At 43.8% G+C, this 26,923-nt stretch overlaps 2 protein-coding genes across 4 annotated transcripts in view; one reads left to right on the forward strand and one right to left on the reverse strand.

Moving 5' to 3' along the window:
• Positions 1-4,185: 4,185 nt before the first annotated feature.
• Positions 4,186-6,728, forward strand: selenom (selenoprotein M). The gene is made up of 5 exons (XM_088994463.1): positions 4,186-4,394; positions 5,376-5,411; positions 5,488-5,522; positions 5,864-5,942; positions 6,160-6,728. The coding sequence occupies exons 1-5, from the start codon at positions 4,302-4,304 to the stop codon at positions 6,394-6,396; spliced, it is 480 nt and encodes a 159-aa protein (XP_088850589.1). The 5' UTR covers positions 4,186-4,301; the 3' UTR covers positions 6,397-6,728.
• A 517-nt stretch (positions 6,729-7,245) lies between these two features.
• Positions 7,246-26,923, reverse strand: part of smtnb (smoothelin b) — a 57,891-nt gene continuing 38,213 nt past the window's right edge. Inside the window, exons 9-21 of one of the 3 annotated variants that reach the window (XM_088994458.1) lie at positions 22,741-23,316; positions 21,485-21,561; positions 14,263-14,433; positions 13,946-14,021; positions 13,764-13,796; positions 13,094-13,273; positions 12,917-12,979; positions 12,666-12,738; positions 12,085-12,261; positions 11,880-12,006; positions 11,570-11,721; positions 9,799-9,977; positions 8,277-8,416 (exon numbers count right to left, since the gene is read on the reverse strand). In XM_088994458.1, coding sequence (XP_088850584.1) covers positions 9,830-9,977; positions 11,570-11,721; positions 11,880-12,006; positions 12,085-12,261; positions 12,666-12,738; positions 12,917-12,979; positions 13,094-13,273; positions 13,764-13,796; positions 13,946-14,021; positions 14,263-14,433; positions 21,485-21,561; positions 22,741-23,316 — 1,853 coding nt within the window. In that variant the 3' untranslated portion in view covers positions 8,277-8,416; positions 9,799-9,829. Of the gene's footprint in view, positions 8,417-9,747; positions 9,978-11,569; positions 11,722-11,879; positions 12,007-12,084; positions 12,262-12,665; positions 12,739-12,916; positions 12,980-13,093; positions 13,274-13,763; positions 13,797-13,945; positions 14,022-14,262; positions 14,434-21,484; positions 21,562-22,740; positions 23,317-26,923 lie in introns of all 3 variants that reach the window. The other 2 variants (XR_016114710.1, XM_088994456.1) reach the window with 2 other exon arrangements.

The raw sequence follows: 26,923 nt of genomic DNA on the forward strand, positions 1-26,923 counted from the left end.
AGCACGGCAAAGTGAGGAGGTGAAGAGGCAACAGCCTTATCTGCGGGGGGACACCAACTCAGAGGCAAGTGGCGCCGAATCTGTTGACAGAGTGTTCAAAAGCAAATTAAAGACGGCTAAAAACTCACCCAACTATGCCAATAGCCAGACAAACAAGCCCCACAGTACTCACTTTAGAAAGGAAAGGGGGGCACAGTCAGTGTGCCAGAAATGCGGCAGCTCTCCTTCTCATCCAAAATTTGATTGTCTGGCCCATGAGGTGAAATGTCATGCTTGCGGGCGGAAGGGACATTTTCAGCGCGTATGTAAATTCAAATCGACGCATGAAATTACAGGAGATGAGGAAGACGAGGGGGAGGAAGCAGTTCTCCTTGGCAGTGTTGTGACAGACCGTGATCCGTGGATGGTCAAGATCGACATAAATCAGCGCAGTGTGATGTTTAAAATCGATACTGGCGCCGACGTCACTGTTCTGCCATACAAAGCATTCAAGGTCACGTATCAAAACAATCTCCCTAAACTGAAAAAGGCAACAAAACGACTCCTGGGACCAGGGAGCAGCCCTCTTGAGGTTGTGGGCGTCGCCAAGCTGCCGCTGAGAAAAGGTGAGACGGAGGTGATGGAGGATGTTTACATCAGTCGTCATGTGCATACTGCCTTGCTGGGGAGATCTGTGAGCTGCAGGCTGGGGCTCGTCGCACGCCTAGGCAGCGTCACTATGCAGTCATTAAAAGACAACTACCCAAAAATATGCACTGGACTCGGAAAGATGCGGCAGCCGTACAACATCAAACTGAAACCAGGGTCTGAACCTTTCTCTTTAAAAACACCAAGGAGGATTCCATTGCCATTAATGGACAAAGTCAAGAAAGAGCTATCCCGCATGGAACGACTCGGAGTAATAAAAAGAATCGAGCAGCCAACAGACTGGTGCGCTGGCATCGTGGTAGTGCCCAAGAAATCAGGTGCTGTACGAATCTGTGTCGACCTCACCAAACTCAACGAGTCAGTCTGCAGAGAAAAGTATATCCTGCCATCAGTGGAGGAAACACTCGGCATGCTGGCTGGAGCCAGGGTTTTTAGTAAGCTGGATGCAAAAATGGGGTTCTGGCAAATACCCCTAACACCTAATTCCGCAAAGCTTACAACTTTCATCACGCCATTTGGACGCTATTATTTCAAGAGGCTACCTTTTGGGATAGCCTCCGCCCCTGAACACTTTCAAAACAGAATGGTAACAGAGGTTACAGAAGGGCTGGACGGTGTTGTTTGCCTCATGGATGATGTGCTCATATGGGGCCGAACGCAGGAGGAGCACGATGCCCGCCTGCATGCTACCTTGGAGAAAATCCAGGAGGCAGGCATCACTCTCAATGTGGAAAAATGTGAACTGTCAAAGTCAGAGGTGACATTTCTAGGCCATGTGATCTCAGACAGCGGCATCAGGCCAGACCCAGCTAAAACTGAGGCAGTAAGGATGATGCCGGAACCAACAAATCTAACAGAGTTGAGAAGATTTCTCGGAATGATGAACCAACTGGGGAGGTTTGTGCCGGGGTTGGCAGATCGAGACAAGCCTCTCCGAGACCTCCTGTCCAAACGGAACTGCTGGGTGTGGGGCGTCGACCAGGCACGAGCCTTTCAAGATTTAAAAGACGCGCTGACGTCCACACCGGTGCTGGCCATGTTTGATCCCAACAGAGAAAGTAAAGTCTCTGCAGATGCGTCGTCGTACGGGTTGGGCGGAGTTCTTCTCCAAAAGTGGGAGGAAGAATGGAGACCAATAGCTTACGTGTCACGCTCGCTCACATCTACGGAGCAGAGATATGCTCAAGTGGAGAAGGAGGCTCTGGGGCTGACCTGGGCCTGCGAGAGGTTTCGTAACTTTCTCATCGGGAAGCATTTCTTGATGGAGACGGACCACAAACCTCTCCTGAGTCTCCTGGGGTCCCAAGCCCTGGATACATTACCTCCACGGATACAACGCTTCAGAATGCGACTCATGCGCTACTCTTACTCCATCTCTCACGTTCCAGGAAAAAGCCTGTTGACAGCTGACACACTGTCTCGAGCTCCAGTGGAGAAGGGGGCGACACCAGATGACAAAGAATTGCTCGAAGATACGAACATCTACGTCGACATGGTGATGGAGAACCTCCCGGCAACCACCAATTACCTCGAAAGGCTGAGAGAGCAGCTGCAGAGGGACAGCGTGTGTGCACGTGTGATGCAGTTGTGCAAAGAAGGCTGGCCTGAACAAGGCCCCAATGAACCGGCACTCAGGCTGTACAGAGCAGAGCAGGCATTCCTCACAGTCCACGACGGAATCCTACTGAAGGGACAGAGAATTGTCATACCTTCAACCATGAGAAATGATGTTCTCGTTAAACTGCATGAAGGTCACCAGGGCGTGGTAAAGTGTAGAGAACGAGCGCGGCGGGCGGTGTGGTGGCCTGGGCTAAGCCAACAGCTGAACGAGTTGGTTCTCAACTGCCGAACATGCTGCAAGGAGAGACTGAACCACAGAGAGCCAATGATTCCATCACCGTACCCAGGAAGACCATGGGAAAAGCTAGGAGCAGATTTGTTCATGCTCGGAAACAAGACCTACTTGCTGGTTGTAGACTACATGTCAAGGTATGTGGAAATAGCTCTGTTGGCCTCCACAAAATCGAACGAGGTAATCCGCCACCTCAAATCAATATATGCACGCCATGGGATCCCGGACCTTTTGGTTTCGGATGGAGGGCCTCAGTTCTCCGGAACAGTCTTCACAGAGTTTGCGGAGTCATATGGGTTCCGCCACATTACAAGTAGCCCACGATACCCTCAAGGCAATGCCGAGGCAGAACGTGCAGTTCAGACGATCAAAAGCCTCTTGAAAAAAGCAGATGACCCCTATCTGGCCTTGCTTGCGTACAGGGCTACCCCTCTTGAAAACGGGTACAGCCCCGCTCAGCTTCTAATGGGGAGGAGACTCCGCACGAGGGTTCCCATCCTTCCTGTCCTGCTTAACCCAGCCATCCCCGACCGAGAAGCCATCATCCAGAAGGAAGATGAGAAGAGGACAAAAGATGCACAACGCTACAACACGCGACATCGTGCACAGAACCTCGTCAGACTCAACCCGGGACAGTGTGTGTGGATTAAGGACCAAGGAGCGGAAGGAGCCATCATCGAAAGACATGCTTCCCCACGATCATATCTGGTAGAGGGACCTCACGGGACCATCAGACGAAACCGGCGTCATCTCATCCCAATGAGGTCCTCGCCTGAGCAGAGTGGCTGTGATGCAGCGGAGCAGTCTTCGGGAAGCGATCCAGAAAGTCCATCAGCGGGACCACTACAGCACAATCTTCCAGAACCACCCACTCCTACTACCAAGACCAGGTTTGGGAGAGTCGTGGTGAAACCAACCAGGTTGGACTTGTGATTTTCTTTTTTTTCACCCATTTTCCCCCTACTTTCAGGCCCTGCTTGCAGGGTTGTTCGTTTAAAAAAAAAAAAAAAAAAAAAAAAAAAAAAAAAAAAAAACGGGGGTGGGTGTATTCCGAATATTGAGATGTACTTGTACATGCTGTTCTGTTTGTCCATACAATGTTCAGCCCATTACAGAGCATAGAGGAGGATCAGTTAAGATGGACCATCAAGTTATTGTTCTCAAATGGATTGTCTCAAATATGTTTGTTTTTCCTATGCGATCCCTTGTCACAGTCTGAGGGACGAGCAGACCTTTCAACCACGAGGCAGAATAATCCTCAAGGTCTGTTGAATCATTGGTAGTCTATCCAATGATTCTAGAAAGGGGAGATGTGGTGTGATTGTTGACAAGATCAGTGGCGCTGGGCGATGACGTCAGCAGGAGGCGCCAAGGACCAGCAGGGGGAGTGACTGGGAAGAAGCACGGCATTAGAGGCTAAATAAAGAGTTACCCACGTTAACGCACAGCTGGACTCACGTGTGCCTTATTTGACAACACGACAGATAGATAGATAGATTCAAATACATGAGTGAAATCTCTCCTTGGTTACACTAGTACTGTGTCTGTACTTTTATTACCAGTGAAAACCAGTACAAAATCTATTTTTGGACCAATGTAATTACATGCATCTGAATTGTAATCTATTGGTCTTTTACCACGCCCACTCCTACGTTGAAAACCTTTGACGTGGCACGCCATCCGGATGTGATTCTCAAAGTCGACCCTGATCCTCCCTCCTCATCCTGACTTCTACTCTGCATCTTATTCAGGTGTATTTGGTGCCCACATTCCAAAAGGCTCGTCGTTGTGCGTCGGAACGATGTGGCTGCTACTTTTCAGTCTGCTTACATGTACGTCTTCATTTGAAGTGGATCTCGACAAGCTGGAGGGGCTGGCTCGAGCCAAAGTGGAGGTACTGGATATTATAATATTCGACAAAGAAAGCGGTGGACGGGGAGCTTCTTTGGTCACATCCATTATATGTTTGAACTCCGCGAGATACGTGTAAATCGGTGTATTTTTACGGCTTAAGACATAAATATTTTTTTTACTACTACGTCAGCATCGATGAGTGATCGCAGACTCCGATGCGTCCCGACGTAACACGGAACCTCACTCGTAAATGACTACTTCCAAGTATTTCTCAGTGATTTTTGATTTTTTGGTCATTTGATAAGCGAATTGATGCAGGACGATACAGGACACGACGTGCATAAGCAAATGTGTGATGAGGTAGTATGTCATTGAAATACATGACGCATACCTTCAGAATTCCAGGTTGGCCTCCACAGTTATACAAAAATGTGCTATTAGTCACTATTGTTGGGCTGGGAATGTCTCCAACTCGAAACCCGAGTCTCTCGTTTCTATAAAACAGGTTGAGCATCTTTCCAACAGGGCACGGAAAGTAAAGAAACGAATACAAATTCTACACTACTCACAAAATGTTGTTTTTGGGGCTTTCGGATAAAATTCATGGTGAACATAAAATGCACTATTTGCTGAACCTAATTTGACCACTTTTACATCATGTGCAACATGTTCTTGCTTGTTAATTATCACCTGCTTTGATATTTGAAGCCCTGTGAAATCTTGAAAAACCATACATTTTGGCCCAATGGTGCATCAAAGGATTTTGAGGAGTTGGACTTTACCACTATCGATCAGGAAAAGCACACTACAACGCCTCTTGAACTGTGAGTCCCTAGTTGAAAAGGGACCCCAACTGACCTTAATGTGAACTTCTTCAACCATGACAACCCCAAAGGAAACTGAACAAATTTGCTTTCCAGTGGGCTGTGCTGTCGTTTCATTGATAGTAATGTAGTGCATTACTGCACAAATCTGACACATGAAACATAATAAAAATTGTGTTTCTAATATCTCATTGCAGACATGTGGTGGGTGACAGTTGAATAGACTCAGAGAGGTAAATTGTCTTGAAATAACAAATGTTGTCAATCATCTCTGTCCGACACTCACCGATTGTCCACTTTTGTGTGCAGGTCAAAGCCTTCGTGGTCGAGGACATTCCTCTCTAGTATCCTTTAGAAAAAATAACATATTCACAACTGAATGAAATTTAACTTTGGAAAATGAGATGTATGGATCTCCTTTCTGTTCAAAGTCTAGAATATCCCCATTGAGGGATAATACATTTAATCAAAATAAAATCTAGCCTGCCAACTAATAAATATTGGGCAAAAAAAAACCCTAAAATGGCCTGTCATATTTTCCACTTCTTGGCTGTATTTGTACAATTTGTGCTCTACTGAGACAATCCCGTGATAAAATGACAGTCAAAACAAATCAAGTACACTTTGCACATAACTATGTAATCACAAGTGGACATCTATCAGTCCTTGACCTGGGCTCTCTAAGCCATAACCTGGTGTTGAAGCACATTCCTGGGGCCGACCCTGAGCTTGTCCTCCTGAATCATTATTACGAGGAGCTGCAGGTAAATTTCGTTTTGATAAGATTGAGATGACATATATTACAGCTTCAGCTGTTGTTAAAGCGCTATATAAATCTATGTGTTATTTTGTATTGTATATGGAGATGTGCCGATAGAATGTTAATTCCTGTGATTGCAGTTTTGTATATGGCAACGTGCGTCGTTACTATAATTCTTTGGCTTCTTATTTATCAACTGAGGCGATGTATTATTTCCTCAGCGCATCGCCTTGTCTGATATGACACGCTCTGAGATCAATGAGCTTCTAGGCAAACTGGGATTCTACAAAAAGCTACAAGCAGATGACCAAGTGCCAGAAGAGGTCCGCTTTGCACCAGCCAAAGACAGCCCGTTTAAAAGTGAGCCAGAAGACAAGCCCACCACTGCCCCCGTAGTCAGTCAGAACACCCCAGCCTCAACAAAGACTGAACCTGAGGCTAAGCATCTTGACCTTTAACAATGTTACGACATAGGGTTACTGCTAAACAAGTCTATCAGATTCTGGAAAAGAGGAAAGACAAACTCTTGGCCTCACTTTTTTTTTCTCCTGCCGTGATTGTTTTGTGGAATAGATTTTGTCATTCTCTGTCATGTATGTATAGGCTATCTTGAGATTGCCTTACTTGTGTCCTCTTGTGTGCGCTTCCGATTCACTGAGCTACCTAATGAAGCTGCGGGCTAAAAATCTATTGATTGGTCTGAGGCTGATGCTACATGTACTGGTGGGTTGGCTGCGACACACAAGATTCAAGTGTCACCACTGTAAAGGAATAAAATGTTTACAACCAATTTATTGCAACTTTATTGGAGAAAGTAAAATAGAATTGGGCTAAGTAGAGGCATTTTAATAGATTGGCCTATGATTGAGAAGCCACCAGAAATAATTCAGTACGTGTATTACCTCACGAAATAATTTGTTCAGACACTACTGACATGCTATGTTTTTCTAGATTTTTTTTTTTTGAGTGCGTTTTCACAAATGTGACTATTCAACATTGAAAATGAATACAAAAACATCTAAAAACGCCCTCCCCCTACAACTAACCCCCATAAAATAACTGGGTGTTGTACACCACCAGTGAGGTGTACGATCAACTGTCATCGTAAAGAAGCGTTAATTTATATGGAAACGCTAATTTACGCTGCAACACCTGTCAAAACAAAAATCTTAATACAGAAATGCTCTTTCTTTCAGCCGTGGTTTAAAAGCATTTGAAAAATGCGAGTTTTTCTGAATTACATCACTGCATTGGTTGCAGAATACCACGCTTAGACTCTCCTTGATAAACATTCCAACACAAAGAAATTGGTTTGTCTGCTTTAATGAATTCACATTGAGGTGCCGTGCACAGAAACATGTTATGTACAACAGTCCTTGCCTTGTGTGTGGAAAGTTTGTTTCTTCATCGCGAGCACTGGGATCGCATTTCACTTATGTCAATAGCTACAGAATAGAGTGAATACATTTAGGTTTATCCGACCGAGATCTTAAAACACTGCTCACTGTAGACATGAAAACTCATTAAAAAAACACTTGAAAAATTGTTTTAGCTTTAAAATATACACATGCACGTTTGCTGTTTTGTTTCAGCTGAGAGCTGGCGCTCATCAGGTCCACAAAAACACCCCACAACCCTTTTTAATCTATTACTAATAGTTGTCATCCCCCCCACAAAAAAAAGCCCACCATTAAGAATAAACAAGCGTGGTGGTGGCGGCGGTGGCAAAATCTCTGATCATTTGTCATCGTGACACACACAGTACATAAGTTTTGTCCAAAACTGATGCTTGTTTTCAGTAGCACTGCAGACCAGAGAGCCAAGTTTACATAATATGAATACAGATGTATATGTACTATCATAAACAACCCAGTGCGAATGCATTAAATAGTAATATGTTAAATGACACCACAAGGATAATAACTTTAAATAATAAAGTGACCAGAGTTGGGTCCAAAATGTCAAAGTACCAACATTAAATGCCAAGAATTCTTCTTTAGTGGGACCAATGACACGGAATTTACAATACAAAATAGATGCATAAATAATTTAAAAAGACGAGTATATTGTTGCTTCTCTTGCTGTGTATCACTCGCATACAAGTAGAAAAAAAGGTGACTGTTCCAAAAATGTTAAGTTTAGAGTTACCTCCTTCAATAGGATCTCGTTGGAAAATATAGAAGTGATTTTATCCAGGAGAGGATAAGACCAACACTGCTGACGGAATTATTTAACACAAACTCATACACAATCCTCCCAGCCTTTGTTAGTGAACGTGCGACCTGGCTGACCGAAGCTCAACAACGTTTGTCACCAAACCTACATCAAAGGTCGCAGGGCCGACCCATGGCCATCTCATGCCGCCGCAGGTGGTTGACCAGAGACTGCACGTAGGTGAACACGCATTTGGAGTCGGGTTTGTTTCCCATGATCATCATGTCCTCCACTTCCACCAAAGGCATACAGTTGGCGTACGTCCTGGAGGGGAAGCATTCAAAGACACAGTATGAGCAGGATGACGATGAGTGATAACTACAATCGTCTTTCTATTAGATTAGAGGAATGGGCTGAAATATACCACTTTTACTTGCAGGTCACACATTGGAAAATTAATCTCGTTGCTGACTATGTTCCAAAGCTCCATGTGTGAGCACTAAACATTTTGACCACATGGTGCCAGTATGGAAACATAATGCAGCATTTGCATCTCAGCATTCTTCACATTGCAGTCAATCAAAAATGGCCGAGACACTATCAGCCCTACTGAATGAGAAAGAAAACAATATAGTAAAATAAGTCATTTCCTATTTTAAGGGGCTGCAGTTAACCATTCGTTCTTTAAAAGCATCTTGAAAAAGGATTTGATAGCCTAATGCATAAACACATGTAAACTATCACTGGATTAAAGGAAACCACGGGCTACAACACAAACTCAGTGATGATTTCCACCCTTTCTGTTTTGTCTCCAGAGCTGTCTGTTTGAAATAATGTGATACATTTACTCCTTTTAGACTGTTTAAGAGCAGGTCGACCTGGCCGGATGCCTATGTCAAGTCTGGATAACATGCGCACAGACACAAGCATACCATGTTTGGCTCTTTTCTTCAAAGGAGGTCAACCCCCCACATTTTCTTTACATTAATACGTTGTATGCAACTCCACTCATCTAAACACAGTGTGCAGAACAGATTAATATTGTGTTTGTGGAATACGAGTTAATCAATAAAATTATCCTGTTTTTTTTGTACATTTAAAGGAGCAGACATTTTTGTCACCTGAAAATGACATCTCAGATGCTCAGAGCTGAGGTGTCAATCAATCATGGCTCAGCTTCAGATGAGCCACAATTGCTGGTTACCCGAGTTTTGAGTGACTATGATGCCATTGTCAGTTGACAGAATAAAAAAACACAAGATGGCTGCTAAAATGCCCAAAAATGTGTGCATTTTATTGCTTAATGCAAATCCAAAAAGACTAAATTAATCAGAATGCTGTGTCTGAAACTGTAGAGGTGCATAAAAATATAAAGAAATTCCCTCACACACATTTAACATTACATGCGATGAGACAAGTGTACACACACACAACCACACACACACATTCACGGTCTAGAATGGGTTTGCGCAAATCCAGGCCAAGAGCGCCGCTTTCCTGCCTGTTTTAGAAGTTTCACTTCTTCAATCACCCAATTCAACTGATCAGGTTCATTATTAAGCTTCTCGAGAACTTGCTGACCATTTGAATCAAGTGTGATGAGGAAAGACACTTTTAAAACAGACATGAAAGCACCTCTCTTGGATCGGACTTACCAACCATTGGTCGAGAAACACCACAATGAGGCTTCCTTTTCCCTCTCTCACCATGGGTTTGCTTTTAGGCTCAGGTGGGCCTTTAGGATGAGTTTTTGGTTTTAACCAGGCCCTTGGTCACCAGACCTCTGTAGAACTCCTGCAGGTATGTGTACACACACTTCCAATCAGGCTCGCGCATCTTCACCATGTCATCCACATCCAGCAGCTGCGGACAGTCCACTAGTTTCCTGCGCCCGGAAAGAGTCAGGAAGACGGACGCGGACAAAGAGGAGGAGGCAAACGGAAAAGGGAATGGCGAGAAAATGAGATGAAAGAAGAGGACAACAAAAGGTGGGAAAGACATAAAGGAGATAACACAAATAATGCAGTGAGCAGCCATAATACAGATTTGGTGGACAGAGACTGCAGAGAGACAAACAAACATTACATTGGCAGTGTTCACACAAGTAGCAATGTGTTGACATGCTTCCTATATATCATGATACATCATACATATGTGGCATAGAATAACACAAACAGACAAAACAAAACTGTCAAATGAGCATCAGGCGATGCTCATTTAACTTTTCATTTTTTTTTCATTAGCCCAATACGAATACTCATACAAAGGTGAATCGTGTGTGACTCCAAATAACCTCCCCAAAATGCAAGTGGGCTCAGTACATGTGAAGAGTGCACATTCACACACAAGCACACAGGTGGTGATTGTGGTCAGGTGACAGTCCATAAACCACAAACCAGTGTGGGCATGGTGCACTTGGGTGACGTCACAGGTATAAAACGATGACAGGAGCAATTAACACGGGTGTGGGAAGAGGAGGAAAAAGAATGGAGCCGATATCGCATGGCTGATGGGTCGACATTTTTTTTAATGTCGTCGGATGGGGGTGGGTTGCGTACAGCTCTGCGGCTTAAAATGGAGATGAGAGTATAAGAGTCGTGGTAATCGGGTTTATATGAACCCTTTCATGCATGCTGTAACCCGATATCCTGATCAGCTGTCCACTGTAGTAAGCACTGACATTGAAAGGGTTAATATTGAAATGTGATTTTTTTCCACTTATATCCGTTGAATTTTTATATATCTTGCTTCTGTATGAGGGTCCTCTATTTATGACCAAAGACATTCCCTGCAACAGCAATGCAACAGAAATTTGCACACAAGTCATCATGTGCTTTCATTGTAAGACCATGTGCGAAAGCAATAAAGAAGAAACAAACCAAACGAGTCAGAAGCACGACTTCTCATTAGATGAACTGATGTATTTGGGCTGCAGCTGTGCAAAATAGCTTATATGCCATTCATAACCCCAAAAGGTCATAATTTTAGTAAGTAAAAACACTTAATGGTTAAATAACACTCAGTCATAAATATGAAACAATCTTCTTCGTTTCTTATTCCATGGGATTCCATTTGTAGCTTTTGAAATGCCATGACGGCACTGTCGTAAACCGAGGACACTGTGTATGAAAAAGGAATTCTATTAAACGTTGGCCAAAACATTTGCGTAGCTAAATAAGGTAAAAAGCATCCCTCAGTTGAACGCACAGCAGTTCTATACAACTGCAAGTAACAAACCAAGACACGTTAAATGAGTATATCTCTGAACAAAATTAATATCGCTCTTGCCTTGGCTTATTAGACTGTGCAGATGTAACCGATCTCATTGCCCGTGAGTGACCATGTTCTGCAGTTTTCTCCAAAAGGCTGAAATGGTTTGGCATAATGTACACGGTCTATCCATGTCAGAAACCTCAGCAGCGCTAAAGTGAACAGTCACCAGCAACCGACACAACCTAATCACATGTTTGAACTCACTCTGCATTGCTGAAGGCCACCTCAAAGTTTTGCCTGCGGTTGCTGGGACTCAGGGAGCTGTAGTCGAAGGCCTCTGGAAAGAAGTTGTGTACCAGGGCGCAGAAGGCCATGCCGTTGCTCCAGCTGGATGAAAAGTTTTGTATATCCACATGCTGATCGGGGAGAGGGGGAAAAAAGTGGGTTAGGTCATGGAAACACACGCATGGCTATGTTCAATATTATCCCAGCCGAGGGCGCATTAGCAGGTTAAGATCAACTTTTAACGGGGAGCATGAGGGTTGAGTGGTAAGCATGTGGCTGGGATGCGCACCTCATATGAGCGAGTCTTGGCACGGCACCAGTCAAGTAGCATCTGCTTGATGGAGTTAGCGTTGGGTACACCAAAGCTAGTGGAACGCTGAACCTTGTTTATTTTGGAGACCACCTGATGACCCGGACTTAAGGAGGAGAGTTGATGTCAAGACTTGCTTCTTTTTTCCTACTTTTGGTTAGTCTATTTCAGTGTTTATGCTCACCTGCCTCCCTCCTTTTCCAGCTTCTCTATCATGGCTTTTCGGGCCTGCATGGCCGAAGTCTTGGGCAAAGTCTGCGCCCTCATCAGTTCCTTGCGTCTCTCGGCCTGCCTTCGCTCCACCGCGGCCAACCCCCCACTGCGAGACGACGATGACGACTCATCCTCGCGATCAAAAACACTAAAATAATCAAATGCATAACACTTCATTCGAAAAAGGACACCATATGGCTGTAAAAACTCATGATTACTGACAACCGGATTGTAGATATTGTTGGTCAGTTTTATTGTCAAGAATTAAAAAGTAATTTGACGAAAGTCCCTTTCACATAACTTACTGTTCACAAGAGCCATTTATTGTGGATGGAAATAAATTTGTCATTCATATAAAAATGAGTTTAAATAGATCAAACCGTTAAGATTGCTGTGCAATTTTTGAGGAAAACCTACTACCAGAACCTAATTTAAATTGAAGAAATGTCTTTTTTGGCCCATGTTCCAATCTCAATGACCAGAATTTCCACATGTCTCCTTTGGCAAACTAAAACCATGAATTCCATTGTGCAAAAGGCTTAAACAACTCACCTGCCTACTTTTTTGCTAGTATTAGAGGAGGATGAAGAACTGTAGCTGTATGATTTGGACTGAACCGTCCCTTCTAAAATGGAGAGAGAAACATGTCAGTAGAACACAAGAAAGTGTCCTGGAGAGTTTTTAAAAGGTGTTTATGAATTGAATGTATTATTGCTATTGTAAGAGAAGAAAAATCTAGAACAATCTAGACTACAGGTAATGGGTGGAATTGATCAGAAGACGGGAAAGAAGCGCCAACTCACTGTCTGTTTTCTGCACATAACTGGCCTCCACAACAGTGCTGCGAGATGATCTGCTGCCGTCATCTAAGCACACACGTTCATATTAGAAAGTTGACAACGGCAGCTCATCTATTCTTAAGAGGCTGAGTGAAATGTCTCGTTCTCTGTAGGTTTGGGAAATCAAAAAGACAAATATACCAGACTGAGCAAAGCGGTCTGTCTTGGTAACTTGGCTAAGCGTGGAGCCATCTGCAGACTTCTCCACCTTCCTCATCACCACTTCTCCAGCTCCGACTCCTGGGCGACTTTTGTTAGAACGCTCGTCTCGCTGCTGCCGGAGCTCCTGCAGACGAGTCTCTCGTTCTTTTTCTCTCTGGTCTGGAAAGAATAGGAATAGATAGAACAAAGTGGGAGATGGAGAGATGAGATTCAGTGTCATCAGTGGACAGAGAGGGAGGGACAAAAAACATGTTACTTCAAGGATAAAATGGGCTTCTGAGGGGAAGTGCATGCAGACTTATTTGGGGTGGAGTGTCAAAAAAAACACAGTGACAAAACATCAAACTCTAAATAATTTAGGAGTAACAAATGACCTTTATTTCTTCAGCACGCATGTATCATGCATTTAAAGTCTTATCTTTTCTGCATGAATGAAGTTGACGTGTGAACACCTCTAGTGATGATTGCCAAATATTGTTCTCAAATAAAACTATAAGAAGCATGCATAAAACTATCATCTTGCCTCGGTCAACACAGTTTTTCACCCTCCATTCCAAGTGTTGGACAACGGTGGTATGGTGCAAACACAACAAATGGAAAACGCAAGCCTATGAGCTATTAAATCGCACTGCAAACCAACCTGTCCTACCTATTTCCTCTTGAGTGCACCCCAGCATGGCCTCTGAGAGCAGAGTGAGTGGAAATATTTGGGCATAGAGAACTTGAAATGAACAACCAATTCTTGCTTTCGTGACTTTTAGAGGTTTGCATTTTTGAGGCATCGTGCACTCGGCTATGAAGAAGTCATTGTTTATTTTTTTCTTTTGTTACCTCTCTTTTTTTTGCGAAGGTCCCTCATGGCTGCACGGATCATTTTCCTTTCCTCAAAATCTTTGGACTCATCAAGCTGTTGGAAGAGTGACAAAGAGTAACAATGAAAGGTTAGTCCTTCCACAATCAGGGTCACAACTGTTTACGCATGCTGGTCTGATGATAATAAAGTGCCAACCCACAAGAACAGGCTGTGAATTTTCCAAATATAACCCAGCTGACAAGATTTACTGCACATGCGCCAACTTTTGCGCATGTCTGTAGCTGTTGTATTTGCCATCAAGTGCGTGTATAAATCATTAAGAATAATAACTTGCCATTTTATCAAGGACTTCCTCATCCTCTATGGCAGCCAACTGGTCAGCAGTCAGATTTCCGGGAGACTCCTTCGTATTGGCCTGGATTGTGGGACCATTTTCGATGTGCACTTGGACTGATGGCCCGGATGAAAACACCGGCTCTGAGGCAGCAACGGGCTCGGTCTCCATCTACACCAGTCCAAATAAAAGGCAATAAGAGCACGAAAAAAATGCAGAGTAAGGGGTATTCATTAGTTAATATGAGATTGCTGAACTGTAACCATAATTGGATACAACGTGAATTTGCAAGTCTGAATCACAGACTGCAAGTTTCAGCATTATGAGACCAGGGTGATGTTAAGAAAACACAATCAAAGTTTGTTGACATTTACGAAGTAATAGGCACAGAAGGATTTAGGTGAACACCATAATAGGCCTGAATCTGGGAACTTGGTTTCAAAGCCCACATCTTTCCCTTCCTAATAATCTTCACTTCTCGGACAAAGACTGTTCACTCCACATAGCTCATTATTTCTTCCGCCCCCTTCTCCATCCGACCATGGCAGAAATAGAGGCAATAGTCACTTGTTCATTGAGTGTTACTGACATTGGGTTTGTTAAATGTGACTGAGCTGCCAGGAACCCACTGGATATTTCACACCATTAGACATTGTACACCAGAGAACATGCATCAATTTTATGGAAGATGAAGGCTTTCTGAAATGTGCACTTAGTTTAAAGGATGTGCTTATGAAGTAAAAATCATGATGGAAAAAAACCTGAAGAATTTCAAAGCAGATAAGAAAAAAATACAGCCATAGTCGTAAGATGACAAAATTCTAATTTACCCAACCAACTAAAGACACCAATCGTTTTTGACCATTGGGTTAATTTAAAATTACATTTGCTGTGAATTTTAAGTACAATGAATTGTGTAATTTGCAACATATTCTTTTCTTACAGACAGTGGCTTTTTTAGGTGTTCAATTACCTTACATTTCGGCGTATACTTCCGCCTTTATCAGAGTGTCACGGATGTTGTTGTCCGCCTTTTTCAGCTGATGTTACTATGACATCAGCTGAAAAAGGCGCGTCACAACAACATCCGTGACACTCTGACGAACTTAACACAACTAATAAATTGTGTATTTTTGAGGGGTGGGGAGGGGTGTTGGAACATTGTGGCAAGCATTTCAGATAATGAAAGTACCTCAGCGTGTTTTTTTAGGAGAGAAACGCCTTGGGCGTATACTAAAATATCTCCAGTGGCCATGAATCCTAAACAAAACACCTCTCAAAATGTTCACATGGTGCTGAATGCCTGTGGAAGACCACTGTAGCTGCGGCCACTGTGCTTTTGCCATAATCAGGTCCATGTCCAGATATAGCTCAGACAGCTGTCTCCATCCCGGTCCACCACTCTTCTAGGAAGGGCCAGGCTGGAGCAGGTCTCCCCAGAGAGAGGCGAGGGCAATACAAGTCTAAATTGCATGATCACTGTTGAGCAAATCTTGGTGAACTTGTGGCCCCTGGGACAGGGTGGAAAGAAAGTCACTTGACTGACCAAGAATGTTTGGAGTTGCAGCATGGCCAAACAAGGCCTCTGAGTTTAGCAAAGACAGAATGTGAGTGGGCCTGCGGGGGGTGGGAAAAAATCCAAGAGCCTTTGTGCACAAGTCATGTTTAAGACAATTCACACACTCAGTGTCCAAGGTGTTTGATGTTGATGTAGAGACAGTTCTCTCTAAGGCTATCAATTAAGAAATAGGTACAATAGCATCAATCATTTCCACCAGTTATACTGTGTAAAGCCAAATATACAGATTGCAATGGGTCATTGCGCTAACATATCTCTCATATGAGTGTTAGCTCCCTCCCCATAAAAAATAGTCGATGATAATCAAATATCTATGGCATTTAGAATTTTAATGAGCTACGGGATTGAACAAAACCATTCTATTGGGTTAAATTCAATTTCAGGCTTTGGGGAGAAGTCGCACATGTCATCTTCAACTATCATCCACACAAGAAAAAAAAACACCCATTAAAGGGTAAGCAACCCAAAAGATGTCTGTAATAATAAACTGTACACCCACATCAGTCTAAACTCTGAATTTATATCAATAGTGTGTTTGTGGAATACAAGTTAAGCAGTAAAATCCAACCGTTTTTGTCTGTCTACACTGGGTGGAAAATTACCTCATAGTTGCTCAGGATTCTAGTAACAATCAGTCATGGCTAAGCTAAGAAGACATGTTTGATCGTTCGTTATCTGAACTTGGAACAACTGTTATGTCATTTTAATTGACAGAAAGTGGCAAAATGATGGCCTTATGAGATGGCTAAAACAGGTGACTTTCACTGCTTAACTCAAATTCCAAAAATGCAAAATTCATCTGAATTCCATGTTTAGACTAATGGATGCACATAAAGCATATCAAGAATATTTTCGGGTTGAGTTCCCCTTCAAAACCAACATATTACAAAGGAGGTCATTATCAGAACCAAAATACTCGCACTACCATGCTGCTGTTCAATGAAATGTTTCCCATTAGGGAGGGAGCAGAGAATGAGAGGCAAGACGCAAAGGCTGGAGGGTGAGAGACTGGCACTGGCTCAGGTTCCAAAGCTGTTTGTGCGTCTGTGCATTCTGGAGCAGAGTCCAATTCCTGGGTCGTTGGTTTCCTTTCCTGGGTGTCAACAGGTGGAGCATCCCCAGTTGAACTATCAAAGCTTTCCTGGTGGGTTGTATGAACCTTTATATTTGGTGTTGTGCAAGCATATGAATTGCTCAGTGGAGAATTGGATGAGAGATCTGAGATGACTTGGGATAAAGCACCAGGAAGCCCCATCGCTTTACAAAGTTTCTCTACTTGCATCACCAACCTCTCTTGTTGACTCCTCAGCCTCAAGTTCTCCTCTTGCAAAATAGCCAGCGCCTGGGCCAGAGGCATCATCTGAACTTCTGCCTGCTCCAGCTGTGAATCAACTTGCTTTCGAAATAACTTGAGGTCACCATGGATCTCCTCCACAGCACATCTCAAAGTCAATTCAAAATCCCTCTGACCAGACTGTTCTTCATACTCCTGTTGTGAAAGCAAATCTCCAATGACCTCCTCCAGGCCAGATGCAGAACAAGCACTATCTGGGCTGCCTAGAGCCTCTGGTCCCTCTGGGGCTGGTCGGAAATCCAAATTAACACCAGGCATTGTCACAATTGGCGGAACTGGCTGCAAAGATGTACAAATTAATTTTTCAGATCCTTACAAATTTGAACTGCTCTCAAATTAAAATGTCATTCAGATAATATATATATTTTTAATTAGGCCAAATTTTTAAATAGGCCAACAAGTATTCTCTCCTTTTCTAGGACCTGTCAAACAACACATCTCTTTATACACCCCACACGCCACCCCTCTTTACTGAGCCATATCGTACCAACCAATGAGCATGCAAGGAATCCCACTGCCAAGGCAACAGGCGTTCCATCCCCTTTTTCCAGGTGGCAGAGATATGTCTCTTTATCTCTGGCTCATACATGATTCCATTGAGCCAGTGATCTGTGGGGCAATCGTCGAAGCTTCAGAGGGCACAATCATATCAAGTTCAAAAACAAACAAACAAAAACACAACACCTCTTGTTCTTCACACTTGCATCGGAAGGATGACATAATTTGGCTATGGTATTCGGCTGAAAGCAGTTGATTATTAGTTGCACAAGTCTTAATCTCCCCGAGATTGCATGTTTGAAGGTGATTAAGGAACATCATCAGTGTGGTTGTTTTTCAGAGACAACACATGTTTATTTAAATATAACTTTCATAAGAGCTGCAGCCTTAAATTGCTTATTGGATTAAAAGACCGGCTGATCACTGATGGTTACCTTGAACTTGATCTCGTATTATATTTGTTTCAAGAATATTTACTTTGATATTTTAACACAACCAAGGCAGGTAGAGATACTGCACACATGCTGCCTCCTATTATTCTAAAGTACGGAATGTTAACATTTACAGAGTCTCGTGCATGTTGGGTTTGCGAGAGAGTTGTTTATCTGATAAATGTTTCCATATTATGTTACTTCATTTGACAAGTGGAATATCAGCATGATATCTATAACCAAAATTTCAAATTTCAGAGCATTTCATTACAAAAATGAGATTAAAACATTGCCAAGCACTTACACTGTAAATGTTGAATATTTTGAGTGAATTTGATCTTCTCTGCTTCATGTCAGTGTGCGTTTGTGAGAGAGAGAGACAGAGTTAAAGTTTGCAACTATAATATAAAACCTTGCTGCTGCATTTCTAAAAATAATGTAGTGGAGCACCTTGTAAGGCACAGAAATAAAGGCATGCAGTGACCGAATAAATCTTAAACCAGAGCAAGTAAAAAACTGAAGTAAATCATCATGCCTGAGGACAAGTAGGGATATAAAAGTTTGCAGTTAGCACCAAGCAGGCTATCATCTGCAATGTACAGTATGTGAAGCGGTTTGTCAAACACCATGTGACATGGCTCGCGATATTTCAATACTGGGGTCATCATCACAATGTAAATTTATGACAACCTATCCCAGACTGTGAGCCACTCCAGTGCAAGCAACAAGTTACAATTATGAGTGGGGGCTCAACAGTTATCTCTGTGACGATGACACAGACTGTGACCGTGCTGTCATTGCTCTGCTTTTATTATATCGGTACTCAAGGACGAGTCAAGAGAGAGGAATAGGAACAGCTGTGATGACAAACTGTGTGGGATTACTACTCGGCATTGGAAAACACCCGATTGAATGTTCCTGTGGCCATTTTGACCACATCCCTATTATTCTCATTTTATTTGTAACATTAAGTAATGAAGGCAACTCTAATACTACTGCATCAAGTGCAAAGATTGTTGCTTTGGCACTTTCTGAAAATCTGGGCTCTAAACGCATTATCTTGCCGTTTTTTTTAAATAACATTGATTTTAAGAATACATTTTGTGTGGCTAAATAGCTCCAGCAATTCGGCAATTACAGTATTGTAAATACTTTGTTTAGATTACTGTTGTTGATAATGGCAGAGTAAAAATTATTTTCATCCAAATGCTCTTGAGATGGGCAGATGTCCATATGTTGGAGAAAGTAAGGAGGCAACGCTGCCTCTGGCCACACCAGTTACCAATACAAGAGCAATAAAAATACAGCGAAGGAAATAGTGGTGGTTTTTGTCAGTGGACCACCGAGGAGGAACCAAGACCACACAAAGAGATCAAAGAGTGAGACTATATGTGGCCAGTAATAAAAATAAGACAAGTCATCTGTGAACTCTTGTTAAGATATAGTATACCGCTGAAACGTAACAAAAAAAAAAAAAAAAAAAAAAAAAAAAATAGATCGATATTTCTTTTTACTCTCATTTTTATGATGCATCGGGGATATTCACATAGAGCCTCGTGTTATAAGTACTGTACACCTACATATTGGGATTTTACTATTGTATAGTTTCTGAATTGCTGGTTCAATCAAACAATTGCTTACGGATTATTTTGGAACAAAGTTAATTGTAAAGCTACTTCTTGGGTACTGATGAAACGAAAGGGCTACTCGTTGTATACCATATATATTGTACACTTCTGAGGTCGTACAGTGATTATGATTTAGTTAAGAGTCTGGTTTTGTCAAAAATGTTCATCATTGTTTTGCAAAATAAAAGCAAATGTGTTCCTGTATTTGGATTCCTCAACTGGTCTGCTTACATGAAGGACTGCAGAACTCGGAGAATATTTACTCGAGGCATTTGTCTAATATTTACTCAAGACTCATAATCGATTATGATAACAGTTGTACAATATTGTGATTGATTAATTTTGATACACCTAACTGCACAGTCTAAAGAGATTTAGGACAACCACTGTATAAAAACAAAAATATTGTTAAATTAATTCCAGTTTGAGCTAACCAAAATTATGTGATGAAAAAAAAAAAAAAAAAAAACATCGCTCCGGATTGCATGATCCGAATTTGAATGTAGTGTTTTTCAAATGAAAATAAATAGGCAAAGACAAAATTAAACTATTTTACGATACCTTGTTAAACCGAATGGCAAAAAGTAATATAGAGGACTTACTGATATTCACGTTGAACTGATACAACTATGCCATTGTTGTGGCTCCTCGCTTATAAAACGGGTGCCTCGTGGGACAAGCATGCAGTCATTCTCTGTGCGTGACATTTTCGCCCATCAGTAATGTCAGTGGTTACCCTCTCAAAGGAACCCAGGGTGAAACAAACTTGGAACTCACAATGATTTTGTGATGATGTCGTAGGTGAAGATTGATAACCCTTATCTAAATTGCACATATGCTTAAAAAAAGGAAGAAGTTACCTGTACGGGAGGTTGATGTGCTCAGGTATCTCAGTCTCATTCCCAACAAAATGCTACCTTCTTCTGAAACCCCAGTGAATTGTCTTAGTTCATACCTTTGTCTCGATGAGGCTCTAACTGATGGACATGCTCTCATTCCCAACACCTTATATCAAGACTGCAGCCCGATCGAAGCTCCTCCTAGCCACAATTAACTAACTCCCTGATCTCAAAAATCGCATTATGTCTGCCCTCACGAGTGCCATTAAAGAGTAGGCAAGGCCCACATCCCTCCCCTACCATCGTTTCATCAGAACACTTCCTTTCTTGGAGGGCAGTGAAGGTTACGAAGGCAACTAATTGGATTTTAAACCCACACTGAACGGCGATAACCGTCGAACAGCAGTCACTCTCCTTCATCAGCAGTCATCTCCTTATGCTTCCCAAAAGAGATGCATCTTATGCGAGGCCAAATAAAGACTCATTGGAACAACTTGTCTTTTGATGTGATGGATGATAGGCAGATGTGACTTAACTAGTACTTATTCGATAGATCACACTGGGCATTTCCCTGGTGTGAGAAAAGGAGGAATGCCCTGAGCACCTCCTCTTCCTTTGCTCTCCTTAACATACCCTAGAAGGAAAAATGTGACTGGCTACCCTCTCTGTATTTGATAAACACTGCTCTTCCCTCTGCTTCCCTACCTCTGTCTGGTTTTCACAGAACAGACATGCCTGCTTCCTTTATAGGGGATTTCTATTGCAGAGAAACTTTGCAGATTCATTTAAACAAAATACCCCCAACAGCGTGTGTCAGAGAGCGTGCTTTGCACGTTTTGATCAGCTCTTCAGAGCCTCAGTGATGATTTACAATGAATTTCCAAAGCCAGTACCTTAATCGAAGATCCGGAAGAGATGCTGGTGGATGTGATGATCTTGAATGGTGCAGGTCTGAGGCCAAGAGTCAGCTCTGATGTAGACAGATTCAGATTTTAGGGTTTGGACATAAGAAAGGCTTTGCTATACTGTCTGTATGTTTGTATGCTCTAGTCTAGCTATTAGTCTGTTACATAAAATGCCAGACCACTATTAAAATAAGAGTAATCGTACATGACGCAAGAAAGAAACATGTACAATTTTAGCATATATAAAATGTTGAGTGTTCATTTGTATCCTCCCCCTTCTCACCACTCAAGAGACATTTGATCACCATATACCCAAGACTTGAAGTGTGTTTTGGGAGGCGAACAGGAGACACAAATTGAAGTAAATAAGAGTTAAAATGCATAATTGAAAGAAACACATGTATTCTGTCCAGTCGACAATCACTGTGCATTTTATACATTGCTCTTAACACAGAGTACTGACTGTTTTTTATCGATATTAAGATCCTCATGACTAATTAAGTCCCTAAATCAAATTACAAACACAAAAAATGTGATTAAATGCCTTTATACTGTATACTAAGTGTTCTACGGCAGCTAAAACATAACCCCATCCTTAATCGATAAAGGCCAATTTACATGAACATTTTGCACAAACAACTGTAGAGTTGTGTATCCTGTTAGAGCACACAGACAATATTGGAAATGAAAACCAAAGCCTAAAACTTACAGAGTGCACCCAATCATGATTTAGGTAAATATATCTTGTAAGTAACAAATGGGATAGATTCTATGAGGTGCAGCGTAAATATATTACAGACGACCTCTAATCTACCCCTCAGACTTCTCATCTTTAAAAGCAAATCACACAGAACACAAAGCAGCACATTGTGTTGGTTTACAGAGTGTCCTATCCTACTACTCAGTCTGGTTGAAGAGAGACCATTTGTGTGTCCTTTGTGTTGATATACTGTCTGTGGTGAACCTCTGACCTCACCCACTCAACAAGGCCCCTCTATAACAAGCACCCTTTAGAACGAGAGTGCTTCTTCATATTCACTAGTACAGTATGACGAAAAGCTTGGTCACCACCCAATGTGTGACCTGTGACTGGTGCTTGTCACTTTCCACAACACGGGAAGCTGGAGGTCTGCTTCTGATGTGCAAAGTAGTAAATAACAGCTGCAGCCAAACAACAGTGCCTTAATTATCAAAAGCCTACCTAAATTGGAGTCAATGTGTTTCTTGTTAATAACATGCCCTACCTGTTCTCTGCCCCAGTGCATTAGCAGTGACGCGTGGGGCCATGTTGCTGATGGGGACAATGTTGCCCCTCTGGGACGAAGATGTCGTCCCAGCATCCTTAATCTCAATGGTGAGAAACGTCTTCATGTCTGGGTCTGTGTCTTGAGTGTTCTGCGCCCCAGCTTCTCTCCCTGGGGTTTGGTCTTCCTTAGACTCACTCAAGACGAGCTCACTTTTCTCGGTCGGGTGCGTTGTACCACCCATGCACTCCTGGGATTGGTCGGTTGAAGGCAGAGGTTTGTTAGCCACACCTCTAAATTGAGGTGTGGCCTGATTCTTGGATGCAGCAGAGGTGTAAGATGTGGTGTCTGCTCGCGTCCATGCTGGTTTGTTGCCAGAAGTGATGAGGGATGTTGCAGTGGGAGGAAACAGCTCCGCAGCTCTGGAAAAGTTCGTCTGGCCACTGCTGCTTAAGGGAGCCTTCTTCAAAGCTGGGGAAATGATGTTCTGACTGGGCTCATTGAACTTGCGCATCCGATCCCGAACGGAGTTGGTGCGCTTGGACTGTTCCAGTACCACATCTTTCTTCTCAGGTGCTGTGAATTTAAACAGGAGGGAGGATGAAATTCTTTCATCAGAAATTATGAAAATTATGCTTGTTTCCACCCACAGCCCAAAGTAAACAAAGCGTTTCAAGTTAACTTGCCATTCCCAGTCCTATACCAATGCAAAGTAATTTAGTTGTAAGGGAAATTCTGATCTCTTCGAATGCGCTGATAATATTGGAGTTGTGCGATTATTTTGTGGTCTAACATGGACATGGAGTATTACGGGAACTGAAAGTATAAAATGGGGTCATCTTTGACCCCATTTTATAAATTATCATAGATTACTGTTGTGGCATTAGACAAAATAGCAAGCCTTCACTTGGCTGACATCCGTGACTGCATGGAATTAAACTGTCATCTACAATGGTGCATCGAAGAGCAAGATTAATTCCCCCCAAAATGTTTGCAACATGATTTTAATATTGAAAATTGTACCCTATGGTATTATACTCCATGAAACCATATACAGTGTCTGAAACTCATGACAAAACGTCACCGGACACCAGGGCAGACAACTCTGAAAAGTTGCCTGCCCGGCCATAAAGTTGCCTACCCCATTTTCCACAACTTGAAACAAAATAAGACGACTAATCGGATAAAAAAAACTAAAACAAAACATTGTCGCAAAGTATTAAGGATTGTTTTTATTAAGGATGTACCTGTGGCGTCACACGTGTGTATGATTTTGAAGTGCGCCTTCAACCCTTTCATGTCTTTCAATTCCTTGATCTCCTTGATGTGCGTCTCACCCTGACGCATAGCACACGCTTGAAAATGGTATAAAAGCAGCTATCGCGGGACAGAGAGATGGGGCGAACCACGGGACAGAATCATCTCAGACTCATCTCGGACTCACGCCGGGCGTCGGACGGACATCACGGCACGACTTGCTCGACTCCACGCCACGATCAAGCTCTGCGCGTCACCTGCCTGGGAGATCTGACAACGAACCTACTTACAAATAAAGAGAAACATCAAACTCTTTATTGGCGAGCTAGCCAGGAGGATTTTTTCCGTCCTCCTCAGCCCAATCAACTCTCCAAATGGCAGATAGAACCAGATTTCCCAGCCGCCCGTGAACCCGGCATCTTCACAGCAAGACCCCTCGAGCCGAGCTCCCGATGGGCCGCCACCACCCGTGGGCGCCCCGACCCCACCGTGAAACCTGCCGCACCCTGATGGCCAACATCGTTCAATTCGCCTGGCGACTCTGCAACTAGCTGCATCTCTTATGTCCACGATCGGACATCGTATATGTCCACGATCGGACATCGCTCGCTTATGTCCACGATCGGACTTCGGGAAGACGCTTCATGGCCGACACGGCCGCCGACGTCAGCGTGCTTCCTCAGCGTCCTGCAGAGCGCCATGGCAGCGGGATTATCGCCACCGTCACCGATGAGCGGCCTGTCCGTGCCCGGCAGCATGGCCAACCCCACGCACCTTCGTCCTCACAATCCCTCATCGATTCTCAGACTTGACCGATCCCAGCCGAACAATTCACGGTGAGAAGACCTTCCGGCATCGACTCGACGGCCGCGAGGAAAGTTTCCATCGATCGACTGAAACTGGCAGTCGTTGAGCACTCTTTGCCGTGCTCCCCCGTACAACGACTTCAGGCACCACGAAACTTCCTCGGCAACCACCCCACCGACGCCTGCCATGACCGTCATCTTACTTGGCCTCACCATGTCGCAGAATGACTTTTGTTTTTATTTCTTTTTCCTTCATCGCTTTCACCGACTTCGGATCCAGGAGGGGAGCCCTGTGGCGTCACACGTGTGTGTGATTTTGAAGTGCGCCTTTCAACCCTTTCATGTCTTTCAATTCCTTGATCTCCTTGATGTGCGTCTCACCCTGACGCATAGCACACGCTTGAAAATTGTGTCGCGGGACAGAGAGATTGGGCGAACCACGGGGCAGAATCATCTCAGACTCATCTCGGACTCACGCCTGGCTAACGCCGGGCGTCGGACGGACATCACGGCACGACTTGCTCGACTCCACGCCACGATCAAGCTCTGCGCGGCACCTGCCTGGGAGATCTGACAACGAACCTACTTACAAATAAAGAGAAACATCAAACTCTTTAAACCGGACGACTGCCTACCACCCAGCTGCGAACGGCATGGTGGAACGCCTCCATCGTCAACTGAAGGCCCCCCTAATGTCTGCCGACAATGCCGAACACTGGGTGGATAACCTGCCTCTGGTGTTGCTGGGCATCCGCTCCACGCTAAAGCCCGACATCAACTCGACTCCAGCGGAGCTGGTATATGGCACCAGTTTACGCCTGCCTGGTGAACTGCTCAACCCGACCGACCCTACGACTGCTGACGTCAATGATCTGCTCACCCGCCTCCGGCAGTTTGCGCTGGCTCTGCGGCCCCAGTCACCGCGAACATCGTACCAGCTGACGCACGTGGATCCCGCACTCCTAACATGTACGCATGCCTTCCTGCGGTGTGATCGGGTGCGTAAGCCCCTCCAGCCCCTTACGATGGCCCGTATCCCGTCCTCTCCCGTGGTGAGAAGACGTTCCGGATTCAAATCAACGGCCGCAAGGATACAGTCTCCATCGACCGATTCAAACCGGCAGTCGTAGAGCACACGTTGCCGTGCTCCCGGACATCGACGTCGGCCACCCCACCAACGACGTCCCCCGTGTCCGGTGATCGACCTTCCTCGTGCCTGGCCTCTCAGTGTGGCCGAATGACCCGGAGCGGCAGACGTGTGCATTTCCCAGAACGTCTCGCCTCCTACCGGCTCTTCTGAGTGCATCCAGCTCGTTTTTTTCTGCGTCGCCTTCCCCGACTTCGGATCCATCTTCGGTATGATTTTGAAGTGCGCCTTTCAACCCTTTCATGTCTTTCAATTCCTTGAGCTCCTTGATGTGCGCCTCACCCTGACGCATAGCCCACGCTTGAAAATGGTATAAAAGCAGCTGTCGCGGGACAGAGAGATGGGGCGAACCACGGGACAGAATCATCTCAGACTCATCTCGGACTCACGCCACACGCCGGGCGTCGGACAGTCATCACGGCACAACTTGCTCGACTCCACGCCACGATCAAGCTCTGCGCGTCACCTGCCTGGGAGATCTGACAACGAACCTACTTACAAATAAAGAGAAACATCAAACTCTTTATACCTACCACAAATGCCCCCTTTCTTAATTTATCGTAAATATCCCTTGCTGATGATTTTGCTCCACTTGGTCGTTTGTCCATACACTGTTCGTCATTTTGCACAATGCAATGTATGCCTTGCGTCGTCTGCTACAACCCACGTGAACTCCTGTTTCCACGATGCTTTTAACGTACAGTACGTTTAATTTCTAAACGCCTTTCAAAACTCTCAAGTACACCTTACAGTCATGGAATAATGTACGTTGACGTTTTGTAGCATCATAAATTTTGTTAGCTTCTTTTGAATCTTTCTTCTGGGGCTGAGGTTCTGTCCGTCTACTTTGGAAAATGATATGCAAATGAACTACCTTATAACGCTTGGGAAAGACTGAAGCAGGAAGCAGGCTTCGGATTGGCTGCCGTGCCAAGTATGCAAATTGCCAAATGAACCAAAATTCAGACATTTC

Source organism: Hippocampus bargibanti, linkage group LG04 (assembly GCF_051943395.1).
Source record: "Hippocampus bargibanti isolate YZ-2025 linkage group LG04, ASM5194339v1, whole genome shotgun sequence".
NCBI lineage: Eukaryota > Metazoa > Chordata > Actinopteri > Syngnathiformes > Syngnathidae > Hippocampus > Hippocampus bargibanti.